Source organism: Poecilia formosa, unplaced genomic scaffold (assembly GCF_000485575.1).
Source record: "Poecilia formosa unplaced genomic scaffold, Poecilia_formosa-5.1.2 Scaffold700, whole genome shotgun sequence".
NCBI classification, from domain to species: Eukaryota; Metazoa; Chordata; class Actinopteri; order Cyprinodontiformes; family Poeciliidae; genus Poecilia; species Poecilia formosa.
The window spans coordinates 143,106-155,363 of NW_006800639.1; the positions used below are offsets into that span (position 1 = coordinate 143,106).

Consider the following 12,258-nt stretch of genomic DNA (forward strand, 5'->3'; position numbering starts at 1 on the left):
CAGATTTATTAATCAGAACAACAACAAGGAAAGCATAAAAATATTCTGGATGTTGATTATTGAACAATAGAGGTTCAATTAGGCTCAGTTTTTATTAGAGCTGTCAATGTTAACACTTTAATGCATGTGATTAACTGAAAATTTTAACATGTAAATATTACATAATGCAGATTAATCGAACTACCTAGTTGGTCCTAGTCTGGTAAAAACCATTCCCTTGTGCTACACTTTGTTTCATAAAGAGGATCTGGGTCAGGAGTCACCAACTCCAGTCCTCCAGGGCTACCATCCTGCAACTTTTAGATTCACCTCTGCTCCAAAATGTCTGAATTCCCTCACCAGCATTCATTCCTCTCTGCAATAGGCTGGAAACGAGCAGTTTATTTGATCCAGGTGTGTTTGAGCAGAGACACATCTAAAAGTTACAGGATGGTAGCCCTCGAGGACTGGAGTTGGTGACCCCTGATCTGGGTTCTCGGCTGTTGAGAAATAGTTGTTTCTCAATTGCTGGCTGAAGTCGTGGACTGTGTTTAGGTTTTAAAGTTCACCCAGTCGCTAATGTAATCCGTCAGTTCGACACTATAAAGCTTACTGGAAACTGTCCGTACTGCACACAACTATTCTCCACTGCGAAGAGAATAGCAGCTGTTAATGTTAATTAAATATTTAGAAGCACAGCCAACAACAACTGAATGCCTTCATTCACTTCCTCTGATGCCATTGCTAAAAATACAGGAAGACTGCAATTCTAATACAGGGCAGAAAATCAATATCATCTCCTTCTGTTCGCTGATTGGCCCGGTCAATAATCGACTGGAGACAATTAGAGTCAAAGAGAGAAAGCCCATACCCTGCTGGAAGAGAGAACTTTTTTCGAGAAGAATTGCACAGGAAGGCAATGGCCAGGCTAAGTTGGGCCTAAAAGCCTCTCTCACGTGGAGGGTTACCTAGTTCACAGCAGAGTGTTATGAACTCGTCACATGGGAATTTTGGAATGACAGGAAAAGGCCCGCATGTGCTCATCTACATGAACATGCTTGAAATTTTACATGCACGAATTACACCAATTGCTTGGTTAGATGAGTGAATTCAATGGTTGCCTAAATGGAGAGGGACATATTGACATTAATTTTTAAAACAAAATGGTTTCCTTTAAGCCTTCCTGAATATAAAAACTGAGAATCTTCAGAGAGTTTTAGTTTGAAACAATATAACATTTTCTTCAACTAAATTGCCTGCTTTCTGCTGGGGGGGAGGGAATCAGATTTCTTACATTTAATTAGTTGGAGTGCAGCAGATGGCGAGAGTTGCCCAGAGTACCACTCCTGCATGAACATAAGCACGTGCATATTTTACAATTCAAGCTTACAAAGTTAGGCATAGTGATTAATCACAGAGCTGGAGTGTAATTAATCTAAGTGTTTTAATCATCTGACAGCACTGTAAGTTGATTTGTTGCAGAACTGATTCTGCAACAAATCAAATGACCCTAACCCTAACAAATGACCTCATTGTCAGGTGTCAAAATCCCAAAGTAAAAAGTATTTAATCAAAAAGCCAAGCAAGGCCATCTTCAAGGTAGGGGTGTAGCGATAGAATAATCTCACAATACAATATGATATATGATATTCTGGCCACGATACGATATGCATCACAATATTTGACAAACGATACAATTTGCTCCGATTCAATGCACTTTTACGATTTTCTGAAAGATTATAGAAGGACACAGTGATTTTAGTGACATTTTGTGTTCCATAGACTTGGATTAACTGAAAACTGATTAAAAGCAGTTAAAAAGTTGGACAGAGTCTAACAGTCTACAGCTGGACAAAATAAATCAAAGATGCAGTGAGAAAACTAGTTTCTATAATTTAATTCATGTGGATTTGACATGAAACTCAAAGTTTCAACAGTGATCCAAGATGCTGAGTGAGGAGATTAACAGCCTCTGCAGACTCTCAATATGCAAATGATTGCACTCATGTTTTTCTTTTGGACATACTATAGCTGCATTTTGGAGTAAAAAAGTCTTTAGGACTATAGGGAAAAGGTTTTTCTAACTTGGCTCCTGGAGTTAGCCGTAGCTGCAAGCTGTTTACTAATAGCTGCTGGGGGAGTGGCTCTGCCTCACCCCGCAGCTGCGCAGCGGCGCCATTCCCCTGCTTAGATGAGTATCTGCCTCTCAGACTGCCAGGATCTCATCGTACTCTCAGTCTCTGATACTCTTTGTCAGTTGCTAGAAAGAATGATCGATCCGCCATCGTTATCATGGAAATCCTCACTGCACCGCAGATTCCGGCTGCAGGTTTCCCCTCTTCGTTTTCCAGCTCAAAACACAGTGCCGCTGCATGCTGCGCACCCACTTCGGATGTTATCAACCCATGTTCATTCTTCAGGTAATCCGTTCTGCTTCTCTTTCATGGTTACTTGCGCAACTTTACTTCATTTCTCAGCAACAAAATACAGCCCATCGTTATTTATTGAAGATTTGAGATTTCCAAAAACAAAGGAATCTAATATTGCGTTTCGTTTTTTACTTTTGGAAGCTTATTCTCTTTCACATAACCGGAAAAGCCGAAAAATTTTGGTTTACTAATTTTAGCACGACTCCGGTTTTACTTGGCCTATTAACATAATTTAAAAACTGGTGTGTAGTTTATAATGTGCACTTTAAGCACAAGTTGAAAGTGAGACTGGGGGAGGCTGAGTCTTCCTGCTACGCCATCACAAACCAGACATGTTAAAAAGATGCTACAAGCCTATGGACCCCTATAGTTTAACATATCGATACTCGTGGATGAGAAATCGATACCTTCAGAGGGTGGATAATATCGATACATATCGTAGAATCAATATACAGCCCTACTTCAAGGGTTCTTTTCACTTTTCATTGGATACATTATTAATAAGCAGCTTAGATAATCATGCATTTTGATGCAAACTGACACATTATTACTGAGGCACACTACCTGTTTGTTTAGCCGAGCTGTCCTGAGAGCTCCCAGCAGGTTCCTTCTGATCATCCCCAGCATCTGAAGGTTCCCCACAGTAACACTCATCTGACTGCATTCCAACATCAGCTCTAAAAAACAGGAATCTGTTGGTCTCCAAGTCAGCTGCACAGCTCCTGCTTTGCTCTATTATGCAGTTTTCTCTGAGCAGATTACTCATAATATCAACTTTATTTTCTTCCTCTCGGCTCCCAGCTCCAGTTTCCCCTTCACTTTGTTCTTCTGACTGTATCAGAGTGTCACTCTCCACTTCATCACTAGTGTTCGAGTTACACATTTGAGGCTCAGTAGTCCAGCCCAGTGATGTCCAATATGAAAATCGCTCCCAATACAAGTAGTAAGTCTCTGCAGCCAGTTGGTCCCAGAGAGCTTTTGTGTCTGGATTATTCCAGGGAGCAGTGACGGCTCCAAGACGGTCTCCAGATGGAGCACTGGTGTCTGGATGCTTTTCCAGCCAGGAGGTCCACAGCAGGTTCTGTCCATTCTGAACTTTATGGTGTAAAAAACAAGAAAACAACAATGAAAAATAGATTTTTAGGTCCTACTGCATAGTTCCAGTTGAGCTGCCTCTAAGGTCTTTTCTTATATTTTAACTATGCTAAAACTCTAAAAGGTATTTTAATTCATTCTATAACTGAAATAAGTTCAGCAGTCATCACATGTAATTTTTCATAAATGATACATTGTCAACATCGCAACCTTTAAAACCCTTGTTTTGTGCTTCAGCAGTAAATAGTGGTTATATTCTGCTGCCTAATGCGTCTATGTGAAAACAGGCATATTAATAGGGATATTTCAAAAGCCTTTAGGGTAAAAATTATTTTATTTAGGATCTTTTCCTTTACATTATTCTGTTTGTAATGAGCTAATTAGTAATTGACATCAAGGCGTTGTGTTTTGATTTGTAAGAGTGGAAATACTATTTAAGGAGTTGTTTTTGCGAAAGGATTTTGGCGCCTCACTAGGTCAAACTGACCTGACTCCTTTCCTTCCATTTGCGTGCAAAGCGCAAATGGAACCAAAAATGACTTGGAAAAGAAGGCTGTTTGGACAGATAAGAACAATTTGCGACAAATTGGCCTATTCAGCAATTCTGAAAAGGAACAGATGTTGAGTTCATGAGGTCTCAAATATTTTAAAGTTCGTCCAACACACACTTAGTATAAGGCCTGCCAGAATCTTTACGCAAATCAAGGGTAGCAACGCCATTGGTCGTGACGTTCCAACTCACATCAGTGAAGATGAGAGTGCATAAAAAAGGGTGATGTTAAGAATATGGAGAGATTTTTTGTTGAGACTTTGGAAGATTTTTGAGTATTGAACTGATGAAAATATAACGAGGAATCCGTGGCAGAGGGTAATAAATCTCCGAAGCTCGTCTGTGGCCTAGCACCAAGAATTACGTCTCCGTGCGTTATTTCTTTTACTTGTATAGTTAAGAGTATAGTCACCTTTCAATTCTCCAATAGATTCATGCCATTATGCTAAATTAGTGTGTTGTGTTAATGAAGAACACAATCTAGTAGGTTTAGCTTCAACATACACATTACATTTACTTCTTCCATTTCCAAAAAGAGATACAAGTACAAACATTTTTATTTCTACCCCATTATAAACTCAGATAATTAATAAGGAATTTACAACATCAAAATAAAATCTAGTTTTGATATTGCAAAACATAAAATAGAAACAAGAGATAACTTATTACAAAACAGAAGCAACAAAAAAAGCAATAAATTTGATTTCAACTCTAACTCGCTTTTCAACTCTTTAAAGCTACACTATGTATCTGTTTTTAGGAGTTTTTTAAAACTAATTATTTTGTGGTTTGAGGCAGATAAAGTGTGAAAAAACTATTTCATCCCAGTGCTCCTGCTGCTACCAGCAGAAATGCACCAACAAGAAACAACCAATCAGAGCCAGGAGAAGGGTCTTAGCACCATCAAACATGCTTGTGTACGCGCTGCTTAATGTGCCAACTCTGTAACAGTAAGTGTCAACAATGCCATGCCCAGCTGAAAAGAACTAGCAGTGGTGGAGAAAGTATACAAGCAATGTATTATGGTAAATAAAAGTACAAATAAACAGACATAATGCACTCTAGTGAAAGTAAAAGTATCACATTAACATTTTAATACTGGCTTTTAAAAATACTTAATGTATTAATGTCATTAAGTGTACCTAATGACATTAAGTACACTTATGTCCTGATGTCATAAGTGTATTTACTTTTAATACATTAGTAATGTGCCATTTTATTGAACAATGTTGCATATAAGGCATGCTTTTATTGTGTTTACTCTCTGCANCGTGAGAATGGGAGATCCAAACCAGGAAGTGATGGCGGAGATCTAAAAACCATATAGAGGGATGCCATGTATACATGTGCCAGGCATGTGCGGCTCCTCTGTTTATTATAAATCTATGAAGTCGTAAGTGCAGCATGCAGCGCTTCTGGGACATGTGGATTGTCGGAAAAGTAAGTATAATTCTTACGGTTTTATATAAAAAAAATAAATATTGTTCTACCTTACGTGGTTCGAATTCTACCGGCATTTGAAAAATATGTATGCATCTCGGATCGCCGGCGATCCCATCGTCCGTAAGCGGTTAACTGATTAAGTCATGCTTTAGATTGTTCTTGAAAAACTAATCAGTCACAGCTGATTACTGGGTGCACAGTGAACCCATTGTTTTTTTACAGCAGACAGCCGCTCTCCTCTCTTGCAGGTAAATCTTTTAGGGGTATGCAGTACCCTGCCGTACCCCCTTACGCCCATGGTGTCTTATGAAGGGAAATTATGGAGGGGAATCCGTGCTTTCTGACTGGCTACCTGTCAGAATCAACAGGCTACTTTCTCGCTCCCAGTCGGGGAAAACTACACACGCAGCAATAATCGGGCTAAGACAATCTAATTTGCTGAATATGTCCGAAGTTTGATTGGAGTGGTCCCAAGGTTCTTCCGACTGGATCCGATCAGATGATCGGTTAAGGTTATTGCAAGCGACAGTCTTAGAACATTGGATGTTCTAAGGCTGTTATAGAGAAGCGTTTCTCAACAGGGACGGCAGGGGGTGCTGGCGGACATTTTTACAAAAGGGGGGCGCTGTAATGCCTTTGGGGGGGGTGTTTGTTCCAAGGTAAACTTTACACCTTAAATGCACAACAATACAAGTTTAGACTTTGAGCCACTTGCTAAAAACTGTATTGTGTAACATTAAAACATGCCTGGCTGCAACTGTATCGATAGCAGCTCTTCTTCTTCTAAGCTTATTGGCTTAGCTCCACGCTAAGCCAATAAGCTTAGCGTGCTACTAGTAGCTTCACTGCATCAGTTCAGCATTACACTGGGTGACGACGTTGCTGTGATTCACTTGTCAGGTCACATTGTCTGATTTTCAAATATTTTATGTTTTGTTGAGGATTTTTGTACACATGTTTTGGCAGTGCTGCAACTTATATTAAAAAGTGTGTTAATGTTCGTCTGAATGCTGCACACTTCATGGAAGGACATTGGAATATCACTCTTGTAAACATGTAATGAATAAAATCACAATACCCTCACTGTGTATCCCTCTGAAAATTGAACCAATTTAAATAAAGAAATCCCTCCACACTGTCTGTGGTGATACCACAGAGATCGTTCGTTTTATATAGTTAACATTGGTGCTGTAAGTGATCCAGTATGAAACGGTACCACAGCACTTTTGAATGTTAATCAGAATACCGGGATTTTTCCGTTGTTTTAAAAGGTTTACATCAGTCTGCTTTTCTTAATCGATATGCTCCCCGACAGCTCCGCACCGTAGTTGGTAAAACCCCCCCAAAAAAACAGGAGAACCGGGACGTAGAACATAGCAACGAACAAACTAGATGTGAATCATCATCAGAGAATCAGGTGCCAAAAAATCAATATAAGGGTAAATCAGGTGAAACATGATGATTAAGCGGTGCAGCAGGTGGTGAGTACTGGTGGTGAGCGCCAATACAAACGATAAAAATAAAACTAGCAACAGGAAAAAAACTAAAGAGTACATAACAATAAACCAAGAGAGGATAAAACTAATCAAAGAAAACTAAATTGAAATAAATGAAGAACAAAATGAAAGAGTAAACTAAAAAACGAAAGTAAATACAGAGGAATAAACTGGTATGGAAAGACATTTTGAGCAAAAATGAATACAGAGGGCTGTATGGTAAGAACTATCAGACACCGTTTTCTGATAAAAGGTAAAATAATATTGTTGAAGTGCCATGGGTTTGTTGAGACCATAGTACTAAGAAGAAATATATTTTACAGGCTATAACAATAAGGAATTTATCACTTATTTATGTTTTTGATTAGATTTTATATATTTATTTCTTCAATATTTTTTCATGTTGATGTTAATGTCATGAGGCTGATGACTCCACTTTCAGTCTGACTTATTAGGATTTGATTAAGAACTAGCTTTTGTTCTTATCCTATATCTTCACTGATGGGGGGGCGGTGAAGGACCTGGATAATGGATGGGGGGCACTGGCCCAAAGAAGGTTCAGAAACACTGTTATAGAGGGAAAATTGGGGCAAAAAACTGTGTAGTGTGAACTAGGCTTGACAGCATTTCAACATGGATTTAGTGAAATCTGGGAGAGGGGCCTAGTTTAATTGACCAACATAAAAAGCAATCAGTGATAATTGTAGTTTACTAAGATGTATTTATGAACAAACAGCTAAAATTCAAAGATTAAACACAGCAAATTGTTACTACGGTAACAAAACTAACTATGATGATTGTTCTTTGAACTTTTACAAAGTAAACTTGCCAGTTCCTTAAAATCTTAATTTAAAATATTTTAATTTATCTATGCTGAAAACATTCAATCAAATTTAACAGCACTACATTTCTGTATCTGGGGTCTATATTAAAATGTTAATATTCATGGGAGCCCCTGAAGGCCTTGGCGCCCCGACCACCGGGCTTAGCTAGTTTTCATGGGGAAACCCTGCATAATGCACAAGAAAGTTCATCAAGTACCACTGACCTGAACCTTCTGTTCAGAAGAGCTGGCAAATGCTACAGGCAAACCCATCTTAGCCATCAGCTCAGACTCTTCATCCAAGATTTCTTCCTCTTCCGCATCTTCTGATTCTGTCAATGTAAGAAAATATGGATTTTAATTATTAATTTAATACATTTTACTTATAGCCACCTTTGTTGACACTGAAGGAAACAGCAAAAACTACATTAAATCAATTCATAGATACAACAGTAAAATAATGAAATCAACTCAATAGAAACAGCAGAAGTCATCAGTCAGACAGTAAAAGCAGTTTATTTTCAGTTGTGATTTGAACTGAAGAAGTGAATCAATATTTCTAAGTTGGGATGGTAATGTATTCCAGAGACAAGGAGTAGTGTGGCTGAATGCTCTGTGACCCATAGCAGTGAAAATTTTGCAACAATTTTCCCTTGTTTACAACTTTTAACAATTATGTGTGCTCTTTGTTTTAATATTATCAGAGTCAAAGATAAAGTTGCAAATTTGACAAATGCAATCCAAACCACCGAAGATTAAGAATGAGGTTGGTGTTCTCAAAGAATCCTAAGACTGAGTAACTTCTAGTGCGGGGATCGGCAACCTGCGGCTCTAGACCCGCATGCGGCTCTTTAGCCCTGCCCTAGNGATTCTATGCATAAGAATTTCAGAGATGCCCTGCGTCATGGTAGTATTCCTTAAACACATCATACAGATTAATTCAAACGAGGCTCATCGAAACACATATTCTAATGTATTGAATATGACTGTAAATATTAATATGAAACGATTATTCACAAGGCGCCAACATTAATTCAATAACCAGTATCTGTACTTACTGTAAAATGTAGTTTAACGTTACCTGGGACATTCGTGGCAGGGGACACTAAGCTCCATGCGCCCCCAACCGTAGCAATCAACGTTACTGGACATTCACGCTAGCTTCTAACAATTTAATTGTGTTTACTTATTGCAGTCGATTTCGACAAGAAGCTTAGTAAGATTGCATAAAACTTCACTAACCTAAATTAATTTCACACCCAAAAGTCAGATAGCGTTTAGCAACTTAACTTACCTCAATATGTTTTTTTCAGATTCGACTGTGAATTTTTGAAAGCTAGAAGTTCATGCTTTCAAGGGAGGCAAAGGTCACACCAGAATAATTGATTACTTTCAAACTAATGAACAAATCAAAAAAGTGCAATGCGACTTGGATGTAACTTATAACACTACATTTTACAGAAATGTGAAAAAAGTACAGATACTTACTGTAAAATGTAGAGTAAAAATCTAAAGCATTCACAATTAAATCTACTGAAATAAAGTTCAGATACATGAAAAATGTACTTAAGCACAGTCTCACCACTTGGAAGTAGCTGTAGCATAGCATAGCAGAGAGCAGGGGGGAAGAGTGTGAGCAGCATGTACACCAGCTGGTTTACCCCCCTAAGGCTCTCTTCCTGGTTCTAAGTGGTTGTTTCTGACCAAGCAGTGCATTTCTGCAGACAGAACTGAGGACCTCAATTTTCACAGATTAAAATTGAGGTCCAGACTTGGACTGCTTGGAGTGAGGGGCAGGTGAGCAAACGAACGTAAGATGGGGATGGAGGGGAGGAAAGAGACCAGGGGACAGACGAAAATAAGTGGGGGAAGGATGAACAAACAAACCTATTGTAGACGGGGGGGTTAGGGGGGAGAACAGGACCGGTAGACCAGGGATGAAAGTAAGAACGTGGGGTGGAGGGGGAGTGGGGGAGGGGGCAATACAGGATATTTATGGCACCTTTGTTCGTCACACTCAGAAACTCATCTACCAGCCATGTACCGACATGATGCACTCCGCCATCCGTTTGTTCAGACCGGGATGATATGAAATTTATTGTGCGGTTTGTCCGTAAAGCTACACTTACACTGTAACCATCAACTACTCAGCTGCCTGCTGTGTTCAGTCTATCCACTTACTCCACTTCCTGCCATTCGCTTCGAACCCGCAGCGCCCGGAGGAGAAAGGCTGCCGTACTCCAGGGATTGTGCCATTCATGTTAAGGATGCTTATTGGTCCCCCAAAAACGATGTAAACCCCGGCATTATGAATCAATAAAATCCCCAGGGCTTAACTTGAAAATTAGACATTACGCTGCAAACACTTAGCTTGCGTCAACAACTCACAGGCGGAAGTGAGAGCTCCGCGCAACGCAAATAATGTTCCGGCTGGAACACGGTGCGCTAAATAATAAAATATAAATTAACAAAAGTAAAAAGGTAAATTTTCCTTGAGGAATTTTAATAATTGAGGTACTCGAATCATTCGAGGAATTGTTTCAGCCCTAGTCTGTAGTCGTGTGTGTGAGAGAGAAAACAATAGTTTTTGTCCTAAATAGCCCCCAATAGTTAAATNAATTTAAAATATTTTAATTTATCTATGCTGAAAACATTCAATCAAATTTAACAGCACTACATTTCTGTATCTGTGGTCTATATTAAAATGTTAATATTCATGGGAGCCCCTGAAGGCCTTGGCGCCCCGACCACCGGGCTTAGCTAGTTTTCAGGGGGAAACCCTGCATAATGCACAAGAAAGTTCATCAAGTACCACTGACCTGAACCTTCTGTTCAGAAGAGCTGGCAAATGCTACAGGCAAACCCATCTTAGCCATCAGCTCAGACTCTTCATCCAAGATTTCTTCCTCTTCCGCATCTTCTGATTCTGTCAATGTAAGAAAATATGGATTTTAATTATTAATTTAATACATTTTACTTATAGCCACCTTTGTTGACACTGAAGGAAACAGCAAAAACTACATTAAATCAATTCATAGATACAACAGTAAAATAATGAAATCAACTCAATAGAAACAGCAGAAGTCATCAGTCAGTCAGTAAAAGCAGTTTATTTTCAGTTGTGATTTGAACTGAAGAAGTGAATCAATATTTCTAAGTTGGGATGGTAATGTATTCCAGAGACAAGGAGTAGTGTGGCTGAATGCTCTGTGACCCATAGCAGTGAAAATTTTGCAACAATTTTCCCTTGTTTACAACTTTTAACAATTATGTGTGCTCTTTGTTTTAATATTATCAGAGTCAAAGATAAAGTTGCAAATTTGACAAATGCAATCCAAACCACGGAAGATTAAGAATGAGGTTGGTGTTCTCAAAGAATCCTAAGACTGAGTAACTTCTAGTGCGGGGATCGGCAACCTGCGGCTCTAGACCCGCATGCGGCTCTTTAGCCCTGCCCTAGCGGCTCTCTGGAGCTTTTTCAAAAATGTTTGAAAATGGAAAAAGATGGGGTGGGAAATATATTTTTTGTTTTCATATGGTTTCTGTAGGAGGACATATATGACAGTCATTCTTAACGTTTTCCAATGCTATAATAAATAAAAAATTGCAACATTTCTGTCAACGAATATTTGCATCATAACCTCTGACACCCGTTTCTTTCAGGTGGGTGGAGTGCAAGGCAGGTGGCTGTTGTAAACAAACCGATGGGTGTTTACCCATGGATAGTAAAGGGAAAAAGAGGAAAATAGCCCAGGAGAAAGTCTACTATCTGCGCCTGAAGGGCACGTTGCCTGGGTGCAGGGACAGGCGGCAGCTGAAAGGCGCATTGCCTCGGCGCGGGGACAGGCGGCGGCTGAAGGGCGGCTCAGGGTGGCAGTGATGGCCATAGGAAATGGGGCCACCAACCCCGAACCCCACAACAGCCTTGTGTTGAAGCAAACTCCAACTAAGAACTCCTCCAAGGGGACTGCTCCGAACCACCGCCAAAGGTTCCACCATCTGAAAAGATCATACCTTTTGCGTTTATCCTCTATTTTCTGGTCAGGTCCTACTATCATGATTTGCGGTTGACGGTTAGGATAAACACAGGGCAGACCCAAGGTTGAAGATGAATAAATGATCTTTTAATGATAAACCCAAAAGCAAACTCAGGAACACAAAGAACCGACATGACGACGGAACACACGGCGAGGACCCAACAAGAGACAAAGACAACAGGTGGACTTAAATACACAGGGAGGGTAATCAGGGAATGAGACACACCTGGGAAGCAAACAGGGAAGGCAGGACAGGGACAGGACTAAACACAGAATAACTACACAGAAAACACAGAACACAACACCTGACATCGACACATATGTTTAGTAACTGCAGGTTGCATTTTATTGCACTCCGTTTGTTGCCCAGATAAGGGGCACGTTATGCACATTCAATTTTGTTGTG

General features: G+C 39.6%; 1 protein-coding gene across 1 annotated transcript in view; it reads right to left on the minus strand.

The window, feature by feature from the left end:
* The window catches only part of tgs1 (trimethylguanosine synthase 1), a 52,335-nt gene extending 47,143 nt beyond the window's left edge, over positions 1–5,192 (minus strand). Inside the window, exon 1 of the mRNA XM_007542491.2 lies at positions 2,973–5,192. Within this exon, the coding sequence (XP_007542553.1) occupies positions 2,973–3,291 (319 nt within the window). The 5' untranslated portion in view covers positions 3,292–5,192. The remainder of the gene's footprint in view (positions 1–2,972) is intronic.
* Positions 5,193–12,258: the final 7,066 nt, after the last annotated feature.